Source organism: Acanthaster planci, linkage group LG06, assembly GCF_054643075.1.
Source record: "Acanthaster planci isolate LZ-2023a linkage group LG06, COTS_SCS, whole genome shotgun sequence".
Taxonomy (NCBI): Eukaryota; Metazoa; Echinodermata; class Asteroidea; order Valvatida; family Acanthasteridae; genus Acanthaster; species Acanthaster planci.
Window position 1 is genome coordinate 4,576,848 of NC_141782.1, and position 24,120 is coordinate 4,600,967.

General features: G+C 41.9%; 1 protein-coding gene across 4 annotated transcripts in view; it reads left to right on the forward strand.

Moving 5' to 3' along the window:
- The window catches only part of LOC110988993 (putative phospholipid-transporting ATPase IIB), a 173,221-nt gene that overhangs the window by 30,126 nt on the left and 118,975 nt on the right, over nt 1-24,120 (forward strand). For all 4 annotated transcript variants that reach the window (XM_022253028.2, XM_022253026.2, XM_087138273.1 and 1 more), the window contains 3 exons: nt 3,175-3,288; nt 9,461-9,628; nt 16,255-16,306. In XM_022253028.2, the coding sequence (XP_022108720.1) occupies nt 3,175-3,288; nt 9,461-9,628; nt 16,255-16,306 (334 nt within the window). The remainder of the gene's footprint in view (nt 1-3,174; nt 3,289-9,460; nt 9,629-16,254; nt 16,307-24,120) is intronic.

Genomic DNA, 24,120 nt, shown 5'->3' on the forward strand with positions numbered 1-24,120 from the left:
CATCCGATAGGAACCCCATGGTGTCCATCTCATCCCAATGCTTGGGTTTCTCACCAAGAACCAGTCAGTTTCCTTCCATCCTCCTGGCATTTTTTTACCAGACATTACCAAAGACACTGGCAATGGTGCCCAGTGCAGACTCTTAAATGGTACTTCGCCAAAACCAGAAAACTCAGGGGTACAACTTAGCAGCTTTTCATCACCAAAATAAAACCTCACCGAGCTGCGACCAGAGACACTATAGCCAGATGGGCAGTTTCATCTATCAAGTTTGCCAATCCAGATTGGCCGAACTCTGTGGACAATAAAAACACTACGCCTCATCAGGGCTCATGATATCCGAGCAGTTTCCACATCATGGTTCTACTTCAGGGGCGTATCGATGGACAAAATATTCAAGGCAGCATGCTTGAAGACCCCATCTACTTTCACAACATGCTACCTCACCGTGGTTTTAATACCGTAAAAGGACGAACATGGCGGCCACTTCGCTATGTGTCATGGGACTAGAAGGCGCAATACAGGTGATCAGAAGTTTTAGCAAATTGAATCAGATGCAAAGGAATTTGCATATTTAGCCAACTGTTTGGGGTAGGTATTCAGTAGCAGACCTCTCCCACATTTCTGTGGGGGAGGATTACCCCTATTGTTGAGACAACAAAGGCATACCGGAGCCTTGCTCGTTAGAACTTCGTAATGCCTGAGTGCCCACTCCCTGAAGTCTGCAGATTTCTGCCGTCCTTGACAACGGCAGACTGCACAGGAAAACTGCAGACAAGCTGTGACAGAACGCGAGGTCATTTTGGGAAAGGCGCCTTAGGCAGGGGATTCCCCTGCCCATTCAAGTGTGAGGCGGCCCATTTCACTGATTCAACTTTTCTGTTGAATTTTACTACCTCACAGTTAAAATAGACAAAGATGGAAAGAAAAAGCAAAATAACTTAGATATTTTGAAATAGATCAGTTTAAATTGTTCAGAATGGTAAAAGTGGACACAGAATACAAGATCCATTTATTTTAGAGGAGAAATTTGGAGTAACCCTACTATTAGACTATGTAGAATTTATTGGAGGCCTTTTTGATAATACTCGCATTTTTTTTACCACCTCACGGATATCAGTACCCCAGGGGAGACCCTGACATCTATAATGTGGCACAGTTCTACTCCCTTATGTAGAACATTATCTGGCTGCCTGTGTTCTACAACACAGTCAGTCTGAATGTTGAAGTCCTAAGGAATCTTTACCTCGTCCGTTTCCAAAACCTTTAGAACACGCTCCCACCACTTGTCCTTGACCTCCATCCCATGCTTCCGATACACATCAAAGTGGATCACCTTGACTAATTTACCATGGTTCCCCTTATATCCAGTCTGGGCCATCTTGCTGCATTTGCAAACCAAATGGAACAGTCTCTTCTTTATCCCCACACATCCCGCACATGGGAGATACGTCTGCGTCCTCTATCCAGCCTTCATGACGTTCATCCTTAGTGCCTGATCCTCTGCCACAGTTATCAAACCGTCTGTTTCCTTCTTTAAGTCACCTCCCTTCAACCGTTCCCAGGTCTTGTACCCTGCCAGTTCTTCCATGTCCCTCAGAAATTTGCCCTGTAGTAGACTTGAATCAAGTTGGACGTCAGTAATACCGGTATGTAGTTATTCATAATTGCATATGAACAACATGATCTTGCAAAATGTTCACAGAATTTCTACCAATGAAAGTAATTAGACCTGTAGACTCGTTCATTGTGATGCAGGTTGAACGACATAAAAACGAGTCTGGCAGTGTGATTGGCTACCACTGGTAGATGGTAGATGAGCCCATTCACTGTGTACAGACAGTTGGCAGATTCATCAATTTGGGATTTCTGAACTGAACTCATAGTAATAAGTGGACACAAGAGTGTGCGAAGCAAGTAAATTCGCGCAGTCTTGATATATATCCAAACCATAAATGAAGACTTCACGGGGATCCCGACTTGAGTCAAGTCTACCCATGGAGGGGCTTCCCTTCCCAATCTCTAAACCTTTCCTCCTTCCTTTCCTTCTTCCGTGCACCAGCGGCCACTTGCTTTCCACGACACATTTCTTAGCCATTCTCAGCAATCCATCCTGCGCCCGAGAAAAATACCTATGAAGACCCCTCTTCTCAACATGTACACAGTGCCTGTCCCCCTTCAATCCTTGGCATGTACAGCCTTCTGACATTAGCCGTTGGATGCAGCATACCATGCCTTGTCATCAGTTTCCTCGTCTTTCGGTCAACAGACTCCAATTCCACCTTGGTCCAGTCAACAATCCCAATATTGTACCTCATCAGTGACACAGCTTAGGTATCAATCGCCTTCACTATGTTGTCCCCATTCAGCTTCGACTTAAACACTTCTTTATCCTCCTTATGTACTCTTTGATTAGCCTTCTTTCACTTCATCATGCATCATGCTGTCCGCCTCCAATGTACCAAGATACTTGTATCCTTCATTCTCCACCAATGACTTCAGCAGCAACCCATCAGGCAGCAGAATGCCATTGGAATCAACCATCTTCCCCTTCTCAATGTCAGTACTGTGCACTCCGAACTGCATTCCTATATCCCCACTGTACTCCCAAACCACCATCTTCTTCTGATACTAACCTCATCACCCCGACTTTCATTCTTGGCCATCAACGTCATCCTCCAGGTCTTCATACTGTTTGTCAAGCAATTGCTTTACCCCTTCAGTAGCCCCCGCTAAATTCAAACACCCCATAATCCATGAATGCAGCACCATATTGCGCGAATGCTTATGATGGCTCTTCAGGTACAGTATGCATGCAGTCTTTAACAATTTTAACTGGCACTGGAGCTGAAATTCACTGATACATGTATACCTGCTGACTTCAGCAAGGCTTACCAGTACAGTGGGCTGTGAACTGAATTTAGAATATTTTTTCATTTGATTAACCAATGGGAAAGTTGACAGGCTGTCTACATTGGACTTTTTTTTTGGTTGACAAATGTTCAGTGCCAATGTAGCTTTCATGTATAATATTGTACTGTAGTCTCTAAGAAATTTTTAAAAAAGTTGGAAAGCCTAATACCGGTATTTCAGTCCTAGCAGAATGTTTGATTCCAAGAAATTTTGGAAAGTTTCTCTCAGGAATCCCTTTTGGTGTTACTTTGTAACCTGCAGGTTCTTTACAACCAGTTCCGGCTATTTCTCAACCTGTACTTCCTTATAATGGCCATGTCTCAGTTCATCCCTTCTCTGCGAATAGGCTACCTGTACACCTACTGGGCCCCTCTGGTAAGTTTGACCTATAGTTATCTTTAAAACGGATGTTTATATTTATGATAAGGAACAGACTTAGATACACCTTGGTACATACATGTATACCTGGTTGTTGATGTCAACACACATTTCTTTTTTTGGGGAGGGGGTGTTGAGGGAGAGATTGTGAAATAAGAAGAGAATAAATCGCAGAAGTGTTTTGTTTGCTTTGCATTTGAGTATATATTAAAACAAACTTGAAAACAATTACCACTTCTGAACCCTTCTCAGTCATGGCCAGCTCATGTGATGGAAAGGGCTCACTGTTGGTTACACAAGGTACTGTGATTATGCACAGTATTTTGTGGTCAAGTTACATGTACCAAGTCAAATATAGCCAGTTACTTTTACAGGTTAACTACATGTATTTTGTGTTAACAGTACAAGCGTTCACAATATAGTGCTCCAAGAGTTTGCAATGCGTCCGCCAATCACAATACACATTTGAAAAGGGTTGACCCAATTTCATGCGTTGTGATTGGCCAATGCGTTGCAAATATCTTGGAGGTGCACTATTGTGAATTGCCCATGTTGGTTGCATACATGGACATGACAATTTTGTGCTACTTTTTTTAATCAGCACTGTATACATTGTATTTGCAATAATCCTATGGGAAAAAGAAATACCTTATTTATGTATTTCTTTTGGCCCAGAGAAGTTGAGAGAACATGGAAACTGATTTGAGATATGCTTTGGCCCTTCCTCACCCAGCGTTTATTGCAGCCACAGCTTGACAATCCAATTTTTCATGACTGTACTGTATGTGTAGGTTTACAGTACTTCTAGTGGAGGGTCAAGATCGCCGTTGTGTAACGTGGTTAACCTTAAATAGCAGTGGCGTGTGAACGGTGATGATAAGTGGTAAACAAAAGAACTTGTGTGTTTTTGTTATCAGAATGAAATGATGACAATTTAACATAAAACTGAACATCATTAAACCGTAAATACTGTCACTTGTGTATCATTTTTTCATGCACTGATGTCGGTTTACATGTTACTGGTATTTGCTGGACATACATGTAGGGCTAATTGAGGAAATGTCCTATACCGTACTCTGCGCCAGTGAAGATTTTTTTTAAAGAAAAGAATGTCAATGCGGGCCATGCGTGGATAGCGCGAAAATCACTGCAACCTACGTGTGAAAACGTAGCTTCTAAAAATTTGTATTTTGGGGGCCCGCGTGATTCACACAGGAGTCCAGATAATTTTGAAAGATACTGGACGGTACGACAAGTTGCCTGTACACGTGCCCCACCACTGTGTCCCAAGGTGGGGGAGGGACACTGGGAGACCTCAGTCAGTAAGGCAATCAAACAAACTAATTTGTCTCTTTTATTTTACAATTCCGAAATGTCCCAAGTTCAACACTTTCACATGCAATTAAATATGTCGTGTTAAATATATAAGGATTTCAAATACACCATGCTCTAGTTTGACATACAGTTGCTACACGTAGTCAAAAGAAAAGCCTGAACTTCCCTGTGTGTGCATAATTACATAATCAGGGGATTATATTCAGTGAGGGTTCATGGAAAATTCGCAGGTACATAGTATAATTATTCATTGCACACGTAAACAGTTGGAAAGAATGTTTTCTGTATAAGTTTACATTTACAATTACATGGTTTAATTATCAATCAAAGAAGGGATGAACTTATTGAAATAACATTCGATCATCCTTGAAATGTTTTGTGTCCAGCTGTCATCCTTGTAGATTTTGATTATCTCCATATCATGTGGTTTCCACACAACTTGGTCACAACAACTGCTTCCAGTGAGGTGTAGCTGGCCTTGGATTTGATGCCAATAGTCGTGCTGTTTTTAAGTTATAACTTACCATTGCCAACAGCTGGGAGAAACAAAAAGGGAAATAATCAATTGTTTTGGCACCAAAGGGAAACATCTGTTTAATAACAAATGCGTTTAGGGTTAATTATTAGCTTGTACCCATTACCAAGAAAAACGTTTTTGTCTGTAGTCGCTGTCTTCAATACTGGCTCATCTCGGCTAGCAAATGGGCACTTGATCTCTAGCAGCTGAGGCTTGACATCATGTGGTGTGCCCATCAGGTGGACTGCACATGACGGTGACTTGGTGACTATACCATCAGGTGATGCCGCCAGCACCCCACACTCATGAAGCCAAGTTCCTGAAAAATGCAAGAATCAAAAGTATTGGTATATGATTATAATTCTAGTGGAATGCAAAAGGTAAATCCTTCAGCACATTTTGGCAAGAGATCATGAACTCACCAGTTTGCTTAACTTCAGCTCCAAACTGACAATACTGTTGACGTGCAACATCTTTGTGCATTATACTCCGCTGAATGGTGAGAACTTTATCCAAGTTATAACAACTAAGCAGACGCTTCTTCAGTGAAGGCAAAATTCTGAAAAGAAACATTTGAAAATGGTTGAAACATCTCAGACAAAGCAGCCAATCTGGTCTTAATTTATTCTCTTGCAAGAATTGTAAAAATGGCTCAAGGAGCTAGCCCATTGACAAAGAGAAAAATCCAGTGATTTAAGCCTTCCAATTTTTATGTCTTCAATTTGTAATACAAGCGATACTTCTATTTCAAAGTGACACCAGTACAAACTTAAAATACCACTTGCAAGGCTCTTCACCTGTTACATGAAGCAGCACCCAGTACCTGTCCAAAGTTGGATGCAGTGGACTTGTACTTCCGTGAGGCTGCCCACAGACTGTTTTCCCTCTGCCCCACAGTCAGAGAGGCTGCCTCAGCTATTTTTTCAAGATTCAAAATGAGTGCCTTCTTTAGCTAAGTTGTGGAATGCTCAGCATGTGCATAGTCCTTGCTAAGGATGAGATCCTCTATCAGCGGCACTGGGAAGTGCATAGCCACATGTGGCTCTGGAGCTAAAATCCAGTGGAAGGCTAAACAAGATCAAATGAATTACGGAATCAAACTGACTGACATCTTAAACCTGAACATTTTGTTGTATTCAGTTACAACATTTAAATTGAAATGAAGGTTGAAAACTGTCCTAAACCCATGGGCAAAATGGTAAAATGAAAAGCATGCTATGAGAACACATGTTGAGACCTATGCTTTTAGCATGCATGCACAGCTCAATATGATAAAGAAAGAACCAGCACAACGTCTCAAATTGTCATCAGATATTTGGGAAGGAACAGAGTTATAAACAACTAGAACTAGCAATTGAAATTAAGAACAATTACAATAAACATGGAAAACACAATAAAATTTAACAACTGTGTGCAGGGGAAAACAATTCTTAGCAATAAAATTTACTGAACAATGAAATTATAAATTTTAAGAAGAGTTGAGGAAAGTGCACATACATGCAAGATTTATACTTCTCTTGGAGAATCAAGGATGAGAGGGCATTTTGGAAATAAAAATGCATTGTAAATCATGCACATGCATGTTTGCGAACAAATTGAACTCAAATGCACGGTTAACAGGAATTTAAGGCCTGGGTCTGGTCACCTTTGAATCGACCTAATTGACCTAGCTGGTGAAATAAATACTGCCGGTCATCTGAGGAGAAAGGTCTTGTGAGGGCACTGTTCAAAGACATGAAATTTCATTCTGAAGGGTCAAAAAAGTTTCCTTTAGTAAAACACACATAATATAGAAAAGGTAAGAACTGTGACGTGACATGCATAAATATGCATGTATATGTTTGAAGTGATAGTATGTTTGAAGCAAGGAAATAGTTGCAAATGCAAAAGCTGCATGTATTCATTTACATATGTGTATGTCTAAGAATATGACAAGCAGCTTTTGCAGCATGGATTCTAAGCGCTTCACAGGGAAAGCAGAAATTGAGGTCGGCCTATTTTTTTTATTTTCAATCCTAAATTTTAGGTTTTCTTCACAGTTCATCAATTGATTTTCTAGTATTATATACATGTAGGTTCAAATCTTGTCAAATGGTTTTCAAATATTCATTTTGCGAGACGCATATTTATTTCAAGGAAACGTCAACCAATACATACATTTAGCACATATGCCTGGTGTCCGGAAGTCAGGATTCTTGCAGAAACTTGTGTGTCATAGACATCATTTAGTCATCATTAGACATCATCCAGCATCTTTCGTACACGTTTTTCTATCACGCAATATCAATCCTGATGAGCGAGTCATCCTTAACTTCGGCTCAAGATTACTATCAGATTGAAAGAGAAATCATATTTTTTTCGCCTTCTTTCGATTACAAATATACTCAAGAGTCCAAATATCAAATAATTTTTCATAATTTTTTCTCAATATAAACACAAATCATGTGACACGACTTTAAAGGTGCAGTTTTTCTCCATACGTTTTGTGCATGTATTATAAAGTCAAAGACTGGTGCACTCATACATCTGAGTGACTTTGAAATGGGATTATGGGTAGTCCATCATCCTGTGGGGCTGTCAAAATAAAAAGGTCTTGGTCATATCAGGGGTCACCTTAAAGGCTTACATGAGATGAAAGTTGCAGTTTTCTCCATAGGGTTTGTATTACACTCTATTATTAAACTTCATGAGTGAGTAGTCCTCAACTTTGACCGAGAATTACTACCAGAACAAAAGAGAAATCCGACTAAATTTTCTCTTTTGTTCAATTAAAAATATACCTAAGAGTCCAAACATCAAATAATATTTCATAATTTTTTCTCAATAAAAGCACAAATCATGTGATATAACTTTTACCACTTCCTGCCAGGGACTCCGGAATCGGAGACGTATGGTTTATATGCGTGACCGGGGTCTCCGAACTCGGACAAAGGAAGCAGGGCCCTGTAACAAAAGACCGTACCTCGAACGAACAAAAGACCAGGCTGCTGGGCATTACCAACATTTTTCACTCTCAAAAGTGGTGATAATCCAGCCTTGTTTTGAAACCGTTTACCAGGGTTTGGGGCATTGACAGTGAGCGGATTACCATCGGGGACAAAAGTGCTCCACCACCGCAGCGATGAGCCACACAGCACCGCTGCATGCTAATCTGGCCCCTATTGAAAAGAGGTCAGCAGTGCACTGAGCCTGGTTCGTGAACAAAAGACAGTTATTCAACACCGCACAATCTGGGCTCAGTTTACAAGGCTGTAGGCCTGGCTGAAATACTCGGGCGGCAATGAAGGTCACCTGTCAACTTAGAGTAGTGCCTAAAGATTACTTCGTGCGGTTATAAACGACCCTTAAATGAAATAATGAATTTTTGAAGGATTTTGAAAACGGAAAAAATGATATAGTCATGCCGGCCCAGCATCATCAACATTGAAAAATGGCCCAGAATGAAGTGGTTAAAGGTGCAGTTTTTCTCCATAAATTTTTTGCACGTTTTCTAAAGTCAAAGACTGGCACACTCATTCATCTGAGCAACTTTAGATTGAGAGCGTATGTAGTCCACCCAGGGGGCTGCTTAAATTAAATCAGCACGGTGACGTCATTTGCAGTCACCTGACATGAGATTAAAGTTGCAGTCTTTTCCCATATGTTTTGTACACGTTATTCTACAACACACTATTATCAATCTTGATGAGCGAGTAATCCTCAACTTCTGCTCAAGATTACTCCCAGAATGAAAGGGGAAATCGTATGTTTTTACTCTGTAATATTCGATTTGGAACATACGCAAGAGTCAAAATGTCAAGTATTTTTTCATAAAAACTTTCGGTTTAGACGCAAATCATGTGACATGAACTTAAAGGAGCAGTTTTTCTGCATGTGTGTTTATTGCCCATTGACATTTTACACGTTTTCAAGCCACCATTTTGGTATAACTGTTTGATGTTTGATCATCAAAGTTGCACCCAACAAAGACCCTGATAAAAGAATTATTCCATATGATGATTTCATGATGATGTCATCTTTTGATTTTTGTTTATTCATTTTGGTATATTTTATTTTCCCCACAGGTTTTGTCTATGTTTTTCAACGGCCAGTCTTCGGCACTTTTGTCGATGTGACTGACTATATATTTAGGTGTACACTCTTAGTCCAGCTGCTGCAGAGGGTACAAGAACAAAACCGTCACAGATCATAATCACTAATGCAATTATTGTTTTCGAGTGTATAGTTGTTAACCACAAAGAATGTATTGTTATAAGTTCTTTGGATTCTTGATTTCCTTCCTTGATTTCTTTTTTATTGTCCTGGTCTGTATTTTAGGCATTCGTCATTTTTGTAACTGTGGTTCGTGAGGCTTTGGATGATTTCAGACGTTTCTGCCGTGATCGTGAGGTCAACAGCCAGCAGTTTCTGAAACTAACACGAGCAGGCCTTGTCAGAGTTCCTAGCTCGGAAATCCAAGTGTCTGACCTGGTGGTTGTTGAAAAGGTTAGTTTAGATTTGTGAGGAGAAGATGCCTTACCCTGAGTCCGTGACCGTTTCTCAAACCAGTTTGCAGATCCTGGTTCAGTAAAAGAGGGAACCTCATAACCCTGTCAAGAAAAGCCAAAATAGGAGGTTTTCGTTTTGTTAAAATGCCTACTTATGGCCATGCAACTGGACAAGCTGAGATTTGAAAAAAAATTGTCTTTTTTCTGCTTCTTGCCTGGGTCCCCTTAACATTCACATGGACATGGATATTGGATTTATTCTCTTCAGCTTTTTCTTTCCATTTACATATTTATTTTATTGTTGAAAAATCTTCTGAATGGTTTGTAATCAAAGACATCTCAGTGTTAATGAAAACAATGTATAGATTGCACAAAATATTGTTCAAGTTGTCCAAAGTTTATGTCACAAAGAAAAGGGTTCTCTGCTGCAATTAAGTAATTTAATTTAGTTGTTATGGTACACAATAATGACTTAATTTTGCACATAGCATAATATATTCAGACCGACATTATGTATGCTAATCTCCAATGTGATGCCCTTACGTTCTGTATTAGGCCAATGATGTCATAAATGAATGTGCAAAACAAATTTTGATTGGATGCTGATCGTAGTTGAACTCGTGTTCAATCGAAGGCAACTCCGGAGGAAAAAAAAATTGCCAGGCGGAGTACAGCAGTGCTTCAGCGCACGACAAGAGTTGGTGTACGCAGGGGCTAAATAAACTTTCCTTTCGTTTGGTCAAAATCATGGTATTTATATGTTGTGATAGAATTTTGCAAGAAGTCTAAGTTGTTCGCAGATTTCAAATAAATGTCGTTATCCATTAGAAAAAAAGACAGATGGAAGATTCAAAATTGTAACTTCGACGTGGTCGCCGTCCTGGAAAAGAATCTTGATTTGATACCAGGGTCTTTTGAATATATCAGATGCCACAGTTCGGGAGTTGAATTTGTTTCTTGAAAAAATAACCAGAGCACAATTCATTCGAAATCCAGTTTGATTTTGTATCCTGTAAATTAAGAAATTCCCATTCGAGCATACTGATTTTGCTGTTTTCCTACGAAAATGTGTTAAACTGTTGATATCAAAGTTGCTCATGAATATGGGACGGAGAAGGAAATTCAATACTTGTATTAATGTATCATTTATACACGGAAGTACTACGGCACATAGCGAGCTCCCAATATGTCTCAATGTGCATTTACCATTGCATATGCTCATGTACAGTACATGTACATGTACGTATGCACATGCATGTACATATCCCAACCCGAACCGAAGTTCGGCAAAAATTTCTTAACAACCGTAATGACCCCATCGTTTAATAAGTGGTGATACTGCAAATGAGGAAACGTTTTTTCCACAGACCTGCTCTCACTTTTCATGAGGTCCAGAGAAATCATGCGTATTCATGATGCTTTATGAGGCAATGACAAAAGAGCACATGGTCGCAAGCCTCATTAAATCCTTCACACTTCAGCGCACACCTCTGTTAAGTCAGCGGATTACCCCCTTCTTAGCAACAGCAGACCGATTAGAAAAAACGTAGACAATACGCAGAAGAGCGTTTCGTCAAGTTGGGGATGATGCCCAATGTAGATGACATATTCGCACCTCTGATGTCTGGGCTGTTTCATCTTCCTGGGCCTATTTCAAAGGGGTTTCTGTGATAGATATTTGTAAAGACATGAAAGATGAATGTTGGAAGACCCCTACCACATTCACCTCCTGTTATCTCAGTGATGTTTTGCAGGGGGGCCATGCACATGGTCTGGCTGTACTCTGGATGGAGTTGCAGTAGTTCCACTTCTGGCTGTCCCCATCCTCCCTACTAAAAATTGCTTATTCAAACCAATTGATTTTGAATTGGATTTAATTGGGTCCAATTGGCAATCATTTCATGCTCAATTGGTGTCTGTACATAATGTACAGCATGAGCATAAGAAAAGAGGGCAAAAAAGCAAATCCGAACCATCATCCTTTTGTGACTAGAGCGATCACTTTTTCTTTAAGTAGGTTCCCGAAAACTAAAGTCAAAAATACCAGTCATGGTAATTTTCATGGTAATCGGTCAATATTTATCATGGAACAGCAGAAGCGGTCTTCTGCTTTTGACCTACCCCAAACAGTCACTAAATATGCAAATTCATTTGTGTCTGATTCAATTCACTAAATATTCTGATCAACCGTAGTGCGCCGTAGTGATGCATAGCAGAATGGCCGCCATGTTCGTCCTTCTTTTCCTTAACGTGATTCTAAACGGACGTGTCTTTTTGACATCTTCAAGTTTATCGAGTATCCATTTTGCTACACACCTTTATGACATTCTGATCAAACGGTAACGTATTGTAATAAACATACATTCTATATTTCTGAGTTTATGTGTATATTTTCTTGTTTTGGTGGTATATTTTCTCTTTTTGTATGTGTGCATTTTATATATCATTGACTCTACGCTGTTACTACCAGGCGATACATAGGGCCAAGGGGCGACCCTGGGATTGCTGGGATTCGCAAGGAAGTGCGAGCGTTCCGAATTTTGCGACCCCACATTCCCCCTATAGACCGACAGGAGTCGGTTTGCGGAGGATCGAGTGGCATCTTGCTAAACTTGTGATCCCGCGGCTAATCACTACTGGCAATACCATCTTTGGTTCAGTTCAGGGTTAGCCCTCGCCACGCTTCAAGGGCCTGAGCTACAGTGCGTGCGATATCTGTATGCTCAGTTCCCCAACGTAACACCGAAGCATCGCAGTCAACGATAGTGCAGAGTGGCGCTGCACTCTGGGTTGAGATTCCCCGCTTGCTGGGCCTAGGCGCAACACTTTTATGTCCCGGTCCCGAAGCATTTCAAACAGGTGACGCGGGTCGACAACAAGCTGTCATGGGCATGGCTCACAAGTCTATGCGCCATAGCGGCCCCACGCCGCCAACACTGGCTACATAGCCGCAACACCCCTGGTGCCATTGTCTTCAGACACCCTTTCAATCGGGGCACCCCCCCCAGACAATACCGGGCCTTGTGGGCTCATCACCACCTGCGCCCGTGACAACAGAGCCCACCGGCCTCCTGCGCTGTCGGGGTTTTCGATCTCCATATGTCACCCCGTCTTCCAGCTTCTTCCTGGGCCTTTCTGAGAAGACTGCTTCTACCCTTGCGGTTCACCAGCCCCATCCTGCTGTATCTTTACTGCAGCCTGGGCAGGCCTCCAATGTCCCAACTCACCAGGCGTCGACCGCTGGCTCTACAACCAGTTCACCCATATGCAAGAAATGCAAATATTCTTCGTCTTCTTCGTCTAAGCGGAAGAAGTCTCGCTCCTTGCAGAAGGAAGATGCATTGGCCGACATCGTGTCAGCAGTCCGCATGCTCTTGGAGAAACTCTCTTCTATAGCCAGCCGTCTAGAGCCCACCTCTGCTCCCGCGGCGACTGCCCCAGATCCAGACCCTTTGCCGGTGCAACATGATCCGGATCTGCATCCGCACCTGCATCCTCACCCTGATCCACATCGGCACCTGGATCTGTATCGGGATCCGCATCCGAACCTGTGTTCATTGGCAATCCAATCTTCATATGATGGTTTCGCCCCTTCAACTTATCCAGGTTCCGGCACAGACTACAGTCACCTCCTGCTCCAGCCCCTGGCCACCCAACAAGACTGCGGATGGAGCGGGATACGCCCTTGAAGATGAAGATATCTCCTCTGCAGCCAACGTTAACCATTCTGAGGCATGGCTCCGTCTTCTTCAGAAGGATGTGATCCACATATGAGGCCTGCCTTCCAATCAGTCTACAGCTGAGGCCTCTTCACGTGCTTTCTTCAAGTGCCATTCCGCTAGGTTGGAAGCATCAATGCCGATTTTTCCCGAATTTCCATGTGACCGCTCATGCATTGAGATGTTTAAAGTTCTCGCCGGTAATAAACAATGGCGTTGATACCCACCCAGGGCCTCGACTTATTTCCAGTTTGCCAGGGAGGACTTTGATAATTTTCTCTCTGTCCCTAAGATTCCAATGGAGGCTAAAGATAAACTTTCTTCTGACGCTCAAAAACCAACAGGAAAGTCTCAATTTAAAGACAAAGACAAGTGCTTCGTCAAGTGTACTCTCGCTAAACTTGACAAAGCCTCATGACATGGCCTTCACTGCAACGCATTTACAGCACTCCTCTCTGAGTATTTGGCCCGAGCGTGTGACGAAGATTCACCAGTTACCCCTGACCTGGCAGCTGTCGCAGTTCAAGCACTCGATGAGAGCGTCAACTCTATCTTCAAGCAGTTCGTTCAGATCTCCATTCTAGCCACTTCTGCACATAAATCCAACGCTTTAGATCCCATGAACTTTCCCTGTGAGGGAATTTAGTCAGGATCTTCCTCTTTATGGCAAAGACCTTTTCGCGGGGAAGTTCATGGAGATGATGGAATCTGAAGACATTGCACGCCAGTGTAGTCGAACAGATCTACGCTGAAATAGAGAAACCGAACATCGATCTTTACGCCTCATCAGAGAATGCTAGTCTACATGCGACATATGTGACTCTAGATTACGACATTTTACTTCATGGTGTTCATAGCGAGGTTTGTCTCTGACGGAAGTTTCTGTGACCTCTGTAGCTGACTTCTGCATGCACCTGTTCAAATCAGATCTCCAGGTTTCAACTATCAGTAACGACAGGTCAGCCATTGTGGCTATACACGATGGCTTTCCAGATGGTTTGACAGTGTCTAACAATACTGCTCTTAAACATCTACTCCGGGGGATGTTTCTTGAGCGTCCCCCAACTGAGAGACTAATTCCTCCATCTGCTTACTAGTCCTCCCTTTGAGCCTCTCAGCGATGCATCGTTCATTAAGTTATCGGTGAAACTGGCATTCCTGCTGGCAGTTACTACCTCATGGCGTGACAGTGAACTGAAGGCATTGTCCATCTCAGATGGCCACATCCGATGGGAACCTCATGGTGTTCGTCTCATCCCAACGCTAGGGTTTCTCACCAAGAACCAGTTTCCTTCCATCCTCCTGACATTTTTGTACCAGACATTACCAAACACATTGGGACTTCCGACAACAAACCATGGTGCCCAGTGCGGACTCTGAAATGGTACCTGGCCAAAACCAAAAAACTCAGAGGTACAACTTAGGAGCTTTTTGTCACCACAATAAAACCTCACCGAGCTGCAACCAGAGACACTATAGCTAGATGGGCAGTTTCAGCCATCAAGTATGCTAACCCAGATTGGCCAAACTCTGTGGACAATGAAACACGACACCTCATCAGGGCTCATGATATCCAAGCAGTTTCCACATCTTGGGCCTACTTCAGGGGTGTACCAATGGAGGAAATATTCAAGGCAGCATGCTGGAAGACCCCATCTACCTTCACACATGCTACCTCACCGATGTTCTACAAAAGGACTCCGCACATGGCAGAGCGGTCCTAACATCAGCCACATCAATACAGAAGGATTCCTCATCAAAGTGGCCCACCACTAGAACGACATAACAACCCCATTATGTGGTGAGTCCGCAATAAATTTGGACAATTTCTTATTCTTCTGGCATTCTCATTATTTAGTGCGTCCTTGCTGCACCCCCCTCCAATGGCTCGGTGCTACTCTGCATATTTAACACCTGTTTGGGGTAGGTTGAAAGCAGAAGACTCCTCCCCCACAGAAATGTGGGTGAGGTCTGCTATTGAATACCTACCCCAAACAGTCCGCTCCCTCCCATCCTTCCCCACTTTTGGCTCAGACAGTTTAAATACCGGAAAAGAAGGACAAACATGGCCGCCATTCCACTATGTGTCATGAGACATGAGGGCGCACTATGGTTGATCAGAAGATTTAGCGAATTGAATCAGACGCAAATGAATTTGCATATTTAGCAACTGTTTGGGTAGGTATTTAATAGCAGACCTCGCCCACATTTCTGTGGGGGAAGATTTTGCTGCTTGGTGGGCTGATTGACCTTTGACATAAGCCAAGATAGTGCATCGCCTTTTTCATTCGATACTCATGAGCCCCTCCACAGAATGGCAACACTTCAAGATTTTTTTCTCCATACCAAGGTTTCTCAAAAAAAATCTGAATGACGTTCACAAAACAAAGATGTGTGAGACATAAAATACGATTTGTGATGAAAATCAGATGCTCCTAGTTTTTAATTTCGATCTCATTTTGAGTGGGGATATCTCCAAAACTATAACGGCATAATCAGCATCGCACATGGAACTTTAGAGTACTACATGTCAAAGCGTTTTCAAGAATGTTCAACTTAATGAATTTTCCTTCAAAAATTCTCGAAACACTGTTACTTAATACTTTAAACAAGTTCAACTTCATTTGGTTTGCTCTAATAGCCAACCAAATGTCTACCAAATGTACACAGTCCTGCCTCATTATGCCCAAACAATCAAATTTATAAATCTGAAGGTGCAAATTTGTGCTTCAAATGACCAACATCACTCTTTTAGAAGTTTTGAAAAATTACATGTGGAGTTGCACTTTGGTCCATTTTGTGTAGAACATGCCTTATGCTAATTCTGTGTACAAGGGGAAGTGGAGTAATCCAGGCAAGTCATTGTGCATGTCATAATCAGTAACATGTACATCTTTTCTTGCAGGACCAAAGGGTTCCCGCTGATATGGTGTTCCTGAGGACAACAGAAAAAAACGGTAAATCTGTTATTACAAATCAAACTATGTATTTTGTTGTGATAACTAATGTTGTGTTAAAGTGTACATGTAGATATAGTGGGAGTTTTAGTGAGCTGCGAAGCAAATTCGAGCCTATGTAATACCGATTTCTTTCCTTCTTTCTATTTGGGCAGCCATCCACCTAATGTTAACATTTGTTTATGGGTAATTGTTCATGCACATGTATGTTTCATTTGTGCTTGTTTGTTTCAATGTTGGGCTTTATCAGTGTCAGACCTTTATGTGGGATTATTGCTTTGAAGTGTCGTTTACATATTTATGTAAGAAATTTAACTCCAAAACATTTTCTATTGTTCCATACATATTGTGTCATCCTGTATTTATGCACACATATATACATTGTAGGTCTATGCAAACACATAAAGGAGGGGATGGGAGACAGGTTGAGATGGTGATATAAGAGGACAGAGTGGAGATGGATGGGATAATGGGGTGAGGGCAGAGGAGAGGATGGATAGGTTGGTGGAATTGAGGCAGAGCAGATGGATGGGATTGGGGGGTGGAGTAAAAGATGGATGGGATGACGGAAAGGGGGCAGAGCAGGAGATGGATGGGATTGGGGACCGAGTAAGAAATGGATAAGATGATGAGATGGTGTTGGAATGGGAGATAGATGGGATAACGGGGTAAGGCTGATTACAGGATAGGGCTGGAACCTTTAAAGTGCCAATTCATTAAAATCAATAATGCAGTTCATCTGTCAGCCTTTTTGGCTTTTCTGCAAGTTGCAGAAAAAGCATTCTTTTTGTCAAGATTTTAGTTCTTCTCCCTTTTCTTCCCCCAAATCCATTCACTCTGTGCATGGTTTTTCTACCCTCAACTTTAGTCCCTTTGCGAGGTGGCATCTTTGCGAAGCTTACTTACAGCAAAGACCGAGTAGCAAAGATGTGCCTCCAAGTATGACGTCATGATGATGTGTCACATGACAAGCCCTCAAAGTTGAATTCTTTGCAGGCTTGTATCTCCAGTATCATAAATCTGATCTTAGTAAATCTTGGTACAGACACAAAGCAAGATGAGTTATATATGAAAATTGGGGTAACGTATTGATGATATCAACTGATAACTTAAGATTTTTCAAAATCTGTTTTAACATTCTTGACATTTCTTTTTGACAACATGAGTTTCTTTTCAAAATTTTTTAGCATTACCTCGGGTAGGCTAAGTAAATGTTTAGGTTGTTTGGAAAATGTTGTGACGTCATGATGACGTTACCAAAAAGTATGATTTTTTATTCTGGATACTAAACAAAGTTGGATGGACACTGGGTGGGTAGATAGTCGACTCTAGATTATGTTTGCAAAGTTACACCACCATAAGTTCATCCATTGGTTTCTTATTAATTTTTGAAACTCTATTTGTAAACAGCTGTGCATGTTAGTGCGCAGTCTATTTTCCTCTACTTGTTACTTAGAAACGCTGTAGATTAATAATGTATTTCCACATATCATTTCTTGTGATACATTGAGGTTAGAATTCATAATTACATTTCAAGTATATGAAGTTTCAGGGTGATTAATATCATGTCATTGTTTTTGTCGACGTTTGAGCCACTTTCCGTGGGTCACTGTACCTGGTGACCTTCTCCAAAGCTTGTGGTCCACGCAATGTGCATCATTTGGCCTGGCCCTCCCAGGCCCAGCGGCTGGCCATGCTAACGCTGCACCACGTCACTCTGGGCTTTTGTGCCGGTGGAGTTTCGCTTAGCATGTGGTCATGTCAGCTCTGCGGTGATATGTGGTCCTATACATGACAACAGGCGTACACAAAATTTCGGAATTGCTATGGTAAGTAAAAGGAACACATCTGTCTGAATGTAATGATATAAAATATGTTGAGAATGACTGTTTCATCAGCAGGCTAATGTTTTAACCTTTTAAAATCCTGTTTAGTGTCTTTAGGTTGGTCATGTTTTGCTAGCAGGCCTAGCCCAAAATGGTCAGCTTTACTGCACAAATCTGTCGCGTGAATTGGAATGACAGGTGGTGGTAGCGTGGATCGACAGATTTTGCACGTGATCAACCAATGATATGTCAGCACAAGAATCACATGACGTATATTGACACAACTGTTTTTGCGTGTCTTTTCATGAATTGAATTGTTGTGTTGATACTGACACCCACAATATGTTTGACATGGGTTCATTCTGCAGGCCATACATGTACAGTGTACCTGTACATGTTCATGCATGAGTCATAATTATAGGCACATCTGAACACAAAATTATGAACAAACACATGTGGTATTGCATGGCAACTCTGTATTGCGGATGTGTTTTTTAATTTCGCAGCGTCATTTCATGAAAGTGTTAGTACTTGAAATAATGTCTATTGCTCTAAATTGGTCATGTGCAGTGACTGGACTTTGCATGTTTGCCATGGTTGGGAGATCAGTACAGTCATGTAATCATATTATGCTACATGATCCTGTATGAATCTCCTTAACTTTGTTTTTTGAATCTTCTGCAACCAACAGTAGAAGGGAAGGAAGTCAGCTGATGACAGAATTATGGGCATGTTAAAATCAACGGATTGCGCAAAGCTCAAGTGATCGTTCAGAATACAAATTGCACTCGAGAAAATATACTGAGCTGCATGGCCTTATCCTTCATCTTTTTTTCTAGTATTACGAAACTTGTGTGATTGACTCAAAAAAACTTATTCCAATTTTGTTTGGTCTGAGATAATTTTCCCAGTGTTGCACAAAACAGTGAAATCACTGCAACCTCTGGAAAAACCTTTCACTAATGAATGAGCTCCTTGTAATATTTAGAATTAACAACTATGCATGTGCACATATTCATCATTTTTAAAAATACTGCATGTATTGACAACACAGTTTTTATTTTAATTTTTTTCAGCTGGTGTAAATGTTAGCAGCCAGTGGGGAGGTACATGTACGTTTTAACTGAAGGACCCTCATCATGATAACATGTCAGCCCACCTAGCAGTGAGGATCTCACTTGAAAGATGATGGTCATAAGTGTGACAGGGTGAAAAGTGCAATGGTCCTTTTTTGGCAAAAACACATGTACATGTAGCTGCAAGAAATATCGAACTTTGAAATGTTACATTTTGATTCAGGGAAGCCATTGTATGTCATGCATTTATGAGTGTCATTGTAAGAATTAAATATAAAGTAACCTTTTTCCCAAGGAAAGTCTCCATGACTTCATAAGCATTCCTTCCTTTTTGGCACATACAGGTGTTTAAAGTAACTTCATAATGCTTATACCTTCTAAGGCTATGTGAAGGACAAAACACATTCCCTGCTTTTAAGCTTTAATTGAATTTAGTCTGTTTTGTTTGACTTGAGCATAGAAAAAATCTTGAGCAATAAAATACTGAATCCACCTCCGAATTAAGGAATGTTTAAAATCCCTTCCATTCCCTCTAAGAGAGGTGTTTATACATTCACTTTGGCCAAATTTCATTGAAGTTAGTTTCCAAAATGTTGGTACTTGCTAGGGATCAACCGATGATCGGATCAGCAACATTGGCAAAATTTGACCTTCCCTGCCGATATGAGTGCTGATGTTAACTTGAAGAAAGGAGCAAACTCTGCACTCAGTTTAAGCGAACAAAAATCTCATTTTTTTTTTTATGAGCATGAATACAAGCTTTGTTTTTCTCATTTGGTGTGATAAATGAACGGTTATACAATGGTTAAACCCATGTAAAGTATCCCCAAAAATTACACCTACATGTACACAATCCATGCCGCAACAACTCAATGCACGGAACGCAGCCCCAGAGAGCAGTCAGTGTACATGTGCACTGTTGCCATTCACAGCCATTAAAACAGCCAGGGAACTACACCATGTTGTGGCACCATGCACAAGGTGCTGTGTGACCAGTCTCAAGGCAGCCCATGATTTAGCCTTTATTCAAGGCACACATGGCTACCTGAACACACGACGTGCACCTCTACCATTGGCATGGATGACGAAGACACCAACGCAATGGTGCAGCAGTGCCATGTGCGCCTTTAGTCAAGGCTACCGTGATACAGCCCAAAGTGCTGTGTCTATTCTGATTGTACATGTACTGGTAAGCACCGCATGGGTTTGTGTGATTGGTTACGTCAGTATCATGCGAGCGGCAATCGATGTAAACAATTCACACGATTTATTCTCTCAACAGTGTAGTGAAGGCAAAAACTAATCCTATTTCCGGTAATGTGTAAAATGACATTTTAAGGGAGTACACTGATTTTGTGTTGTTATTGGGCCTACATCCTGTTAAGGTTATGTTTCAGTTATTGTTGGTAAAATTTCGGATCTGATTGGATATCAGCTGATATTCCGATTAAAACATTGGACATCGGATTGGAAGTTAACACATCGGTGATCCCTAGTAATTGAAGAAACACAACATTTTGTTTGTTTACTGAAAGTTCCATCACATGAATTTGCACTTTCAACCTTTTCAAGAGGTCAGAATGGACTACCTCTTGTGCACAAAATACTATTCAATATACATGTAGGAAGAGCTCAACACAGAGCGTTTTCTTTCAAAAATCTACAGGCATGTTTTCCTTAAACAACCCTCTTCACCTCTTTTTGGTTATTTTTATGTCAAAGATCTTGAGTCTTATTCAGACAAATAATTGAAAGATTTATATTCCTATCCCTGTTTTTCTGAATAAAGTGACTGAAAATGATTGTGTACATTTTATTTGGAGTACCTCTGCCTATTTTTGTGACAGAAGGTAATGTGGGTGATGCCAAAATTAAGGACTACGGTGGTTTAGCTACTCAAACAGTCACTACATATGCAAATTTCCCAGGTGCCTTTTCTTTTCCTCTGAAAAGATTTGATCACCTGTGGTGCACCTTGACCTCCAACAATGCAGCACTGCCTCACCGCCATCTTCGTCCTTTTCTCAGCGCCTTAACGTAACGGATTTAACTCTTAACATGTCGATTTGATCATCCATCCTTCCTTCTTGAATAAAGCATTACCTTAATTTTCACACTTTGCGTAGTAAGAGTATTTTTCTGGTGTATATTTTGTGTTCTTTTCTTCACCATTTCCTCGTATGTGCACCCTGCAGGTTCTTTACCCTTGGTACAATGAGATTCTTTCCAGCTACACCTGTGTCTACTCTGCCAATAAATTACAGGCTTTAGCCGGTTCAGGGGGTCGCTGTCAGGATTTGTCATACTTTCCTGTGTTCTCCGGCTACTAGGATGAGAAAAAAAGGTCTTGCCGTCCTCCGGGGGTTCCAACCAGGATCTGGTTCGTTTGGCCTCAGGGAGCTGACGGGGAAGCTCCTTGGTCAACTGTGGAAGACCCGAGCAGGGGCACCGTCAGGATCTGGCGAGGACCCTGTCTCCTTGGTCAATTGCTGGCCTGTCGAGCCAACCGGAACTCCAGAGAGAGTACCCCAACGGACGTCTCCCGGGCTCGTCCTACCATCATCGTGAAATATGCCACGCCCTTTGCCCGACATGATCCATCAAGAAAGTTCCAACCACCATTGCTCGCCGCCTCGGCATTAGACCCCACCACCCCGGACCCATTTCTTGCAAACCAGCCCTTTCCACTCTCTCCGGCCATGAGCCTTGATGACACCGAGCAGGGTTCCACATCGGAATCGCACTATCCGAGCGTTCTCGCACCGGAGCAGGCCACTCCCCACGGTACTGCACATGGCTTGGAACGGGGCATTGCCCTGTCCCCAGCTGGGTAACCAGCATAGTCTTCTGAGGAGGACGAAAATGTCTCCCAGGCAACTACAGTGGAACACTGTCATAACAAGGTCCTTGGAACTTTACCCCCCAAAAAATTCCCGATCATAAATATGACCTTTGGCTTGTCTTATCTGTCTTTGTTTATAAATACATGTATGTTGCGACAGTCTTTTGGGCTCCCTCCTCAGATAAACATGAGGCACAGCCCCTCTTGAAGAAATTTTTGCGAATCTATTTACACTGTAGCTCACCACGTACAACCCTGTGATCTGCAGAACGATCCACTAACTTGGCTCCACGTGACCACAGATTCTGCTGTGTTACACTGTCCAACCATGTGTTTACTTCAAAGTGGGCATGTCCAAAATCTTTTTACTGTGTCTGTTACGAGGTCCATCAAAAGTAAGCCTGCTGTGAGCCAACAATTTTGTTGTGATGGCATTTTGGGCCTTTTCTTCCAATAATGCCCAGCATGATCGAAACAAAGAGGGCTATTTTGTCAGGTCCCTCCTTTTCTGTAATTAATGCTTTCAGTTCTTGATTCTTGGCACGTTTTTTAGATATCGAAGTGGTTTTTGTCTGTGGAGATCCTTTATGTGAATGGAAATTATCAGCAGTTTTTCCCCAGTCAAGTTTATCATGTACCACAATGAGTTCTCTTCTGGGAGTGACCTCCTGAGGATGCTCCTTCTTCAGTAATTCATGTTGCAAATATCATGTGGCCTGAATGCTGGCCATTCATTTTTCATGCATGTGTGAAACTGATCAAAGTCTTTCGTCACAATCGGGGCGCCAGCAGCCATGCTGGGTACAGAACACAGCTTACTTTCAACTTGACACGAACATCCTCAGCACCCTTCTGCACACTCCGGTGTTAAACACTGCCGTTAAAGACAACTTATGCATCCCACTTAGCAAGCCTTCTTTATCTAGGTTACAAGAAGTCTTCATGAGGGCCTTTGACCTACATGTATTTCATGTCTTTCCCTCTTTTTTTGTGGTAAATTCCTGGGTTGTGAAAAGAGAGTTCTCCTTACCGTCCAGACGTCACTACAGTCATGCTAGGGGCTCTGAATGATAATGTCATCCCCATCTTTGAGTAAGTATTGCAGCTTTCTTGCCTCTTCTTTTGCACTGCCAACCAAAGCCACATCAACGGAAAGGACTATGGATCATGCAGTTGACCTGCACATGATCCACATGGCTGAGTCTGACAATGTAGTGGGGGACGCGCTCTCCTTCGGATGATAGAGCAGCTTTACATTGATCTCTTCGCATCTCCGAACAACACTCTTTCTGTTCGGCTGGACTATGTAGCAATGCTACAGCCATAGCTGCATGGGACCTTTTGAATTTGTTACAGCAGATTTAGCATGTTGTTATGCACTTTGACAATCAGGCTTTGGCTCCAGCTTACACTCCAATGGGTGCTATAACAGACTTCCTTTACTTCTTTCATTCAGAGCTATAAGTATTTTCAACTCATATCTACAGGTCAGCCTTAGCTGCCATACACGTTGGTTTCAAAGTCATTTCAACCGCGTTTAACAGCATAGCATCCCTTTGCATAATGTGTTCATCCGGTGTCTCCTTGTCCAGAAATTGGTCTGGCCATAGGACCTTAGCAAGGTTCTCTAGATGCTTTTCAGTCCTTCCTTCGAGCCCTAAATAATGCCTCTCTTATGTACTCCAGCATCAGGTTGGCCTTTCTCCTGACAGGTTTCTTCCAGAGGAGGCAGTGAACTACAGGCTCTCCCTGTTGCCCAAGGCTGTCTACGTTGGGAGTCACAGGGTGTTTTCCTCATTCGTTCCATTGGCTTCCTGACAAAGGATCAGACTCCCTCACCTGATCCTTCCTTTATCTTTGCACCCTCCATCTTCTTACATACTGGAGACGATGTAGATAAACTTTGGTGTCCTCTTCGTGTCCTGGAGTGGTGCCTGACTAAAGTGATACCTTGAGAGCTAAGATAAACCCATCACTTTTCACTATCATGAGACCATACCGTCCAATAGTGTCAGTCACTCTTATCCGCTGGACATACCTCACCATTAGATTTGCTAATCCAGTCTGGCC